Source organism: Ctenopharyngodon idella, chromosome 12 (genome assembly GCF_019924925.1).
Source record: "Ctenopharyngodon idella isolate HZGC_01 chromosome 12, HZGC01, whole genome shotgun sequence".
Taxonomy (NCBI): Eukaryota; Metazoa; Chordata; class Actinopteri; order Cypriniformes; family Xenocyprididae; genus Ctenopharyngodon; species Ctenopharyngodon idella.
The window spans coordinates 4,287,390-4,295,786 of record NC_067231.1 but is presented as its reverse complement, the minus strand read 5'-3'; the positions used below and the strand labels follow the sequence as shown (position 1 = coordinate 4,295,786).

General features: G+C 35.9%; 1 protein-coding gene across 1 annotated transcript; it reads right to left on the bottom strand.

The window, feature by feature from the left end:
• Positions 1–433: 433 nt before the first annotated feature.
• On the bottom strand, positions 434–8,031 carry ghrhr2 (growth hormone releasing hormone receptor 2). The gene is made up of 13 exons (XM_051914625.1): positions 7,978–8,031; positions 7,766–7,883; positions 5,272–5,370; positions 5,032–5,141; positions 3,749–3,846; positions 3,459–3,591; positions 3,190–3,343; positions 3,035–3,095; positions 2,831–2,897; positions 1,720–1,811; positions 1,042–1,171; positions 615–656; positions 434–526 (listed from the first exon to the last, which is right to left on the bottom strand). Exons 1-13 carry the CDS (start codon positions 8,029–8,031, stop codon positions 434–436), a joined length of 1,251 nt encoding a protein of 416 aa, XP_051770585.1.
• Between the last annotated feature and the right edge of the window lie 366 nt (positions 8,032–8,397).

Genomic DNA, 8,397 nt, shown 5'->3' with positions numbered 1-8,397 from the left:
AAGGTCCATCAGGACATAGTTGGATGAGTTTGGTGTGTAAGAATTTGACTGGCCCACACAGAGTGATGACCTCAACCCCATCAAACACCTTTGGGATGAACTGGAATGGAGATTGCGAGCCAGACATTCTCATCCAACATCAGTGCCTGACTCACAAATGCTCTACTGGATGAATGGGCAAAAAATTCCCACAATAACACTTATTTGGACATAACAGTCCCTGTTGGTGTAATGGTCAGGTGTCCTAATACTTTGGTCCATATAGTATGTATATGCATATATATATATATGTATATATGTGTGTGTACTTTTACATGACTGAAAAACAAATCATATGTGATGTGTGAAAACATTTACGCAATTATCACGACAGTGGTATAACATAACATGACAGAGCAAGCTGAAGTGCAGTCATTACAAAATGTCCTGAAGTTCATGCAGTAAAGTCTTGCGTTGCCATTTGGAAAGTGTTGTTGTCAGTTCGGGACTTGTATTTCTCAATCTCTTTTCTTATTTCATTCTGGACCTATGAAATCCAGTAGTTAATTGATCACAAAAGTCACAAAATGTTTCTTAATATATTTATATGCTATTAAAAATATATTAGATCTTACCTCACTGTTCAAGAAGCAGTATAACAATGCCACAAAGAAACCCTTCAAAGAAATGCCAAAATTAGTATTTTGAGTCATGTCTTTATAGAGACTTTATGGATTTTATACTTGATTAGTAAGTTTCTGCATTTTGCTGAAAGATTGAAATCATTTTATCTATATGTGAAACTATATTAAGATGCTGTAGCTTTTGTATTTCAAGTACATTTACAGTAGAGGGCACAGTTTCACTTATGAACAGACTCCATAGGCTCTTCACCTCTCAAATGAGAAAGATAATAACAACAAATCCTGACAGCTTATTTCTTAAAGACGGCTGTTCATTAAAAACATATTAATTTCTTGTTTTGTATTGTTGGCTAAAATGTAATTGACATTCCTGGGTTGCACTGTAGATTACATTAAGCCGTAAGTGCCTGAACAGTACCTGGAAGGAACCTAGCACGAGTTCAAAGAAGAGTCTCGCCTCTAGACCCACATGCTCTGGAAACAGAGCAAATACGATGTAATGCACTCCAAAAAGAGGGATGAGCAGAAGAGTTGACTTAGCCAGTCGCCTACAGAACACAGTGAACACACATTTTAGATGTAAAAAAAAAAGTGAAAGGTAGATAAAAGAGTGTGACGTATCTGTAACATTGACGAAAACCCAAATATAGCAGTAAAAGGGGCCGTTTACACAACACCATTTTTAATTAAAACCCAAAACTTTTTAGGTGTTTTTGCTGTTCATTTACACAACAGCGGCATTTTGGTTGCCTGAAAAACACAAACTTTTGAAAACAGGTTTCAAAGTGCAAATTTTTGAAAACTATACCGCTGTCGTCTCTGTGTAAACTACAAAAATGCAAATTTGTGAAAATGGTGACGTTATGTGCCTGTGTATTACGTGTTCAGTTTATAGACGTGTAATTTTTCTTTACAAAGTGACATTGCCAACTACTGGCCTGGCAGCAGAATACAGCGTTTTTTGTCGTTATCGTGGATCTGTGTAAACGGGGATCGTTTTGACAATGTTGTCGTCTGTACATTGTGGTTGTGTAAACGTACCCATATTGTGCTCTATGAGAGATCTACTGTATATTAACTATCTAATAGATCTCACCTGTATAGCTGCCTGTCTCCTCCATTTGATTCTGGGGTTTTTGTCTTCACAACTATCATCCTGCTTATATTAACAAACACTAAAAAGTTCACCTGTAAAGTTTAAAAGTACAAAAATATTATAATTAATTATGATTCTAAGAAACATGATGTTTCTTAGAATTTTTCTGCATCTGCTAACAGACTGAAAAAATTATAACATTTAAATTAATTGGTTTCATTCAAGTAAAAATTTTCAAATCAACCCAAATACATTCATTTATATCAAGAAAACTTTTTTTTATTTTATAGATAAAACAGGTAGAAATCAAATGGTTTTTTAAAGGTTCACTATATAATCCTCTAGTCTAGTGGCTAAAAACAAAACTGCATGCATTTTGCAGAAAAACATTGTTTTGGTTGTGCTTCGGCTCTGCGTGACCTTGCGGATGAATATGACCCTTTGCAATAGATAATGTTTTACAATGAACTCTGGCAATTTATCTGCTCCATAAAATACCTTATGCTCACCAGTTGAGTAATAAAAAATGCCATCTCTGAGTCGCTTTTACAACATTTTAAATCCCTTATTCTCACTGTCTCCGAAAAGCCAAGCCAATGTTGATTCTTGTTTTATTACAAGCTCTGTCACATTCTCTTTTTGCTAGCAGACTCTTCACTGTTTGCCATTTTTTAAAACCATTTTTTGTGACAACTAACCTATGCTGTGCCCACACCATACACACGTCAAAGTACCCGGAGCAACTTTTCTCTATTTAAAGATATGACGAGGCATGCACAGGCGAGTGACGCATGTCATTTCCTGTGAAAACCATCCTACAGGTCTAAAGTATAATCACTTATAATATGCTTACCATAGTGAATCAGGGTAAGAGAAAAACACGTTTTTGGAAGAAGGATTGATTATGTATTGACTAAATTTTTTAATTCTGAACAAAAAAGTTACATAGTGCACCTTTACTATAACAATTGCAGGTTACCATTTTTTACAGTGAACCAGAGCCACTGTGTTTTAAGGCATATAAACCTTCAAGTACCTTATCTATCTATGTTTTCACTGAATATTAAACTGGGATAGGAGAAAGTTTTTTTTGTATTCTGCATAAACTTACAAATACAGAAAGCAAAATGGGAATTTTGATGATCCACCAGTAGCCACTGTCCAGGTCATCCCAGCACCTACCAACACAAATAAACACAGGCGTTTGTGATACACTTAAGCGCATAGATAAATGTAACTGTTAGCTCTAGATCTTGTTGCTGTACACCTCGTACAGTAATTGTCCAAATGCACTCCACAATAATCTCATCCTCACCCATGATTGTCATATTTATGCTTGAGGAATGTCCAGATGATTACTGTGACAGATGGAGTTCCTGTAAGACAGAGAAAATAATCAGAATAATAAGTTATATAATCAGCGGTTTGTGAGTAAAATTTGCTTCCTGTAATGTAAAATGGTGTTTTTACCCCAGCCAATAAGAGTATACCACCAGAAGAATGTTCTTTTGTGGGCGAAGGTGAACACTAGCAGTGTCTGGAGATAAAGTCCCTCAACAAGCAGCCAGTAGAAGTTTGATAACACACAGTACTGGAAGAACGTCACCACAGCCTTGCACAAAACCTGGCAGATGAAATACAGCATTCAGTTATAGAGGGGCAGATGATCGCTTATCTGATTTATGCTATGGCATTTATTTTGCATTGATCTTATCAGTCATTGCGTGGGTGTAATGTACAGTGGAGACTGTGCAGTGATTGACTGTCTCATCGGCGAATAGCACAGCATCTTTTACAAACACAGCCAAAGCCCTCAGGATGAATGTGGAGAAGAGGTTGAGGTGGATGTAGGTCCGTGTACACAGAAGCTTTCTGTTGGATTAATGAAAATGCAACACTATTACATGATATCAGCATTCCTTGAAGCAAATATCAAAAAACGTCACCAGAAATGAATTCCAGCATGCAGCAGAACAGTGAATGAGTAAAGGCACTGAAGCAAGAAGTGAACGTTTAATGTTAGCATTACCTAAAAATGCAGAAGATGAAGACCGCAATACAGAGAGAGCCAATGGACACGCCATACCCAACAGTGTATATCAACTTCACCATGGTAAAGTACTCTCGCTTCCACAGTAAAATGGAAAATATCAAGTTTAGATAACACTTGATTCATATTGGAGTATCCATTTTAAATAATATAATGTAATCAGTTAACTTTTTCTTTAAAGGTGATGTGTGTAACTTTTTCAATATTTAAATTCTTTCTGTAACAATTGCTTAAAGCAATAGTTTGAGTTTACTTAAAGCGTTAGTTCACTTTCAAATGAAAATTATCCCAAGCTTTACTCACCCTCAAGCCATCCTAGGTGTATATGACTTTCTTCTTTCTGATGAACACAATCAGAGATATATTAATAAATATCCTAAAAAGTGCTTCCATCCACATCCATCCATCATAAACATACTCCATTCGGAGTGTGTTTATGATGGATGGAATATCCAGCTTCCGCCAGACCGCCTTCCGTATTCAGCTTACAAAGAAAGTGTAAAACTCTCGCAGTTCAAAAAGCTTATGCTGCATCCTACACCTCCCTATTCAACTTACAAAAAAAGCTTAACTCACGCGACGCCAATTTACACTTTCTTCGTAAGTTGAATACGGAAGGCGGTATGGCGGAAACTAGATGATAAACACAAATGCATCGCTTTGCTTCAGAAGACGTTTATTAACCCCCTGGAGCCGTGTGGAGTATGTTTATGATGGATGGATGTAGATGGAAGCACTTTCTTCAGCTCATACTCATTGGTATCGCTCACTGCCATTATAAAGCTCGGATGCGTCAGGATATTTATTAATATTTCTCCGATTGTGTCATCAGAAAGAAGAAAGTCATATACACCTAGGATGACTTGAGGGTGAGTAAAGCTTGGGCTAATTTTCATTTGAAAGTGGACTAATCCTTTAATTGTGTATGGACGCTATTGTATTTGATAAAATATCAAACCAAGTGGCATTTCTCACACCTAAACAATTTTTTTTTTAAAAAGCCAGCGGCCAATGGAGTGTTCAGGGAACCTGTTTGAAAACAGATATGTTTGGTGACACTGGTGGTGAAAAAATTACACACTTCACTTTCCACAGTACAGCAACATTGAACAGGATCCTAGAACCCATCCAGAAGCACAATAATCCATACAGGGCCGTATTTACCCCATGTTGTGACATAGGTCAAATAAAATCCGGCCCTGAATCCATAGCATTCAGTCACATTCATATAATATCACATAGGATTTCGTTAAGGTTTTTACTCTGTGTCCAGTGTCTTCCTGCTCTGTGCTGTTGTCCTGAAAGCAGGCACTGTAATAAGGCACACTCAGCCTACTCCATCCCTCAGTAGTGCAGGTGCGGGTGATCAGCTCTGAAGAAGTCAACCAAAAAAGGCTTAGGCTATTTTACATTTACTGTATGTCACAGCATTGGACTTCATGTCCACATTCATCATAGTGTTAAAGTTTTGATATGTGTTGGGTCCAATGAGAGAACTTTACCATGAGAGTTCATGAGAGGAGGTGGGCAAGACACTGAGACTCTCTCTCCTACACTGACTGCAGGCCAGCAGTTCACACCATCCCACTCAACCAGACAACCTGAAGACATCCACAGAGGTACAAATAAATTTTATCTTCTTAATAACATTAAACCAATTCTCATCATCAGAAGTATGTTTTCCTGTGAACTCCTGTAACTGTTAATGCTAATAAATGATTTATGTTATCTTATAATAACGTATCTTATAGTTCTTTACAGATGTTGCATAAAAAAATACAATGAAAAGTAGTGGACTATGGCAAGCAAGATTGCAAAGACCGCCTGTGATTAACAACATGAATTTTGGTCTGTTCTTCACACAAAGCTGTTGTATGGCTTCAGAAAACTTATAGCGCACAAATCCAAAGGACTTTTATGGTGCTTTTTTAAAATGTTCATTCATTCAGTGAACTATCCCTTTAACAATGCAGGTTGAATTTCAGTCTTTTATAAATCTCAGTATTGAAAAGGGAATTGAAAGAGGAAAATTAAATGTGACCATGGACCACAAAACCAGTCATAATTTATACATCATATGAAAGCTAAATAAATAAGCTTTCCATTGATGAATGGTTTATAGGACAATATTTGGCTGAGATACAACTATTTGAAATCTTGATCTGAGGGTGCAAAAAAATCTAAATATCGAGAAAATCACCTTTAAAGTTGTCCAAATGAAGTCCTTAGCAATGCATATCCACTCATAAAAATACATTTTTTATATATTTACAGTAGAAAATTTACAAAATATCTTCATGGAACATGATCATCCAAATGTTTTTTGGCATAAAAGAAAAATCGATAATCTTGACCGGTAACATTTTAGCATAGGGAACATGTATTCACTATTAAAGGGTTAGTTCACCCAAAAATGAAAATAATGTCATTTATTACTCATCCTCATGTCGTTCCACACCCCAAGACCTTCGTTGATCTTCGGAACACAAATTAAGATATTTTTGTTGAAATCCGATGGCTCAGTGAGGCCTCCATAGCCAGCAATGACATTTCCTCTCTCAAGATCCATTAATGTACTAAAAACATATTTAAATCAGTTCATGTGAGTACAGTGGTTCAATATTAATATTATAAAGCGACGAGAATATCTTTGGTGCGCCAAAAAAAACAAAATAACGACTTATTTAGTGATGGCCGATTTCAAAACACTGCTTCAGGAAGATTCGGAGCGTTATGAATCAGCATATCGAATCATGATTCGGATCGTGTGTCAAACCGCCAAACTGCTGAAATCACATGACTTTGGCGCTCCGAACCGCTGATTCAACACGCTGATTCATAACGCTCCGAAGCTTCCTAACGCAGTGTTTTGAAATCGGTCATCACTACACAAGCCATTATTTTGTTTTTTTTGGCGCACCAAAAATATTCTAGTCGCTTTATAATATTAATATTGAACCACTGTACTCACATGAACTGATTTAAATATGTTTTTAGTACATTAATGGATCTTGAGAGAGGAAATGTCATTGCTGGCTATGGAGGCCTCAAGGAGCTATCGGATTTCAACAAAAATATCTTAATTTGTGTTCCGAAGGTTAACGAAGGTCTTAAGGGTGTGGAACGGCATGAGGGTGAGTAATAAATGACATTATTTTCATTTTTGGGTGAACTAACCCTTTAACTACGACTTTTCCCTCAATAAAATCCTAATTTACTGCTTATTAATAGTTAGTAAGGTAGTTGTTAAATTTAGGTATTGGGTAGGATTAATAATGTAGAATATGGTCATGCAGAATAAGGCATTAATATGTACTAATAAACAGCCAATATTCTAGTAATATGCATGCTAATATGCAACAAGTTAAAAGACCCTAAAATAAAGTGTTACCTTTTGACCCATACAATGTATTGTTGGCTATTGCTACAAATATACCCGTGCAACTTATGACTGGTTTTGTGGTCCAGGGTTACAAATGATCCGTCAAATGCTTTAATCTTAGTCAGTCCATTGAATAATTATTAGAATAAATTTTATTTATTATTGGTTTAATTCACCAAGTGTGTACAAACACACAAGGTGTTTGTTGTGGTTTCCAGGAGCTCTACCCACATACATATATAACACAAGAAAATAGAAAGAACATTTAAATAAAAAATAAAAAAAACATTAAAAAAGCAAGTAATATACTATACATCTAGATCAGAAGACTTATGTACAGATGTGCACATTATGTACTGCATATACAAACTGTATAAATAAAAATATGTATTTATATAGTATCTATTTATCGCCTAACTCTCAGGTGGCATAAATGCCATAACAGTACTGAATTATGAATTATAAAAACAGGTAGTAATTGACGTGATAGCTATTTAAGGTGGAGATAGCCTGAGGATATCAATTGAAATGCAAATTTATAAAATCAAAGGATCAGGAGTTGACATCTTGATGAAATGTTTTAAGTATCAGTGTTTATCTGTGACTAAGCTCACCTGTATCTGTAGCATTAAAGTTTAACAAAGACTGTGTTAAACCGATTTTGAGCCGACATTCAGCTTCTTTCTTTTGTAGATGCAATACTATAGAACATTCAGGATGAACTGTCTTCACCTGTAAAGCATAAGTGCTATAAGAACTTCACAGAAACAGTGATCTTTTGAAATAGATTGGCTTTTTCAATGAAAAAAGATGGCAAATAACTTACCCCTTCACATGTAACCATAAGAGTCCAGATGATAAAGCCATAATTAAGGTCCATGATGCTTCAAGTCACCAATGTAAATAATTCTTGGTCTAAAGTAACTAGGTCAGTTATGTTGACCAACATAAAGTGTAGCTCGATTGCCTGCTGTTTTTGTCAGTACACAAATATCCCAGTGCTCATTCACAGTAATACTCATCTATCTCTCCAACCTATTTCATGCAGCAGATGGTGAGATATACCCATGGTACAGCCCACTTTTCAGGGTCTACAGGGCCCTTTTCACTTCACACCACTCAAGTGTTTTTATTTTAAAACAAATGTAGTTACTGAGGTATCTTTACAATAATGACCTTCAGCATCTAATAGAACCTTGATTTTGAAATGTTCCTTTGCAGTGTCCTATGTTTGTTAATAACAAAA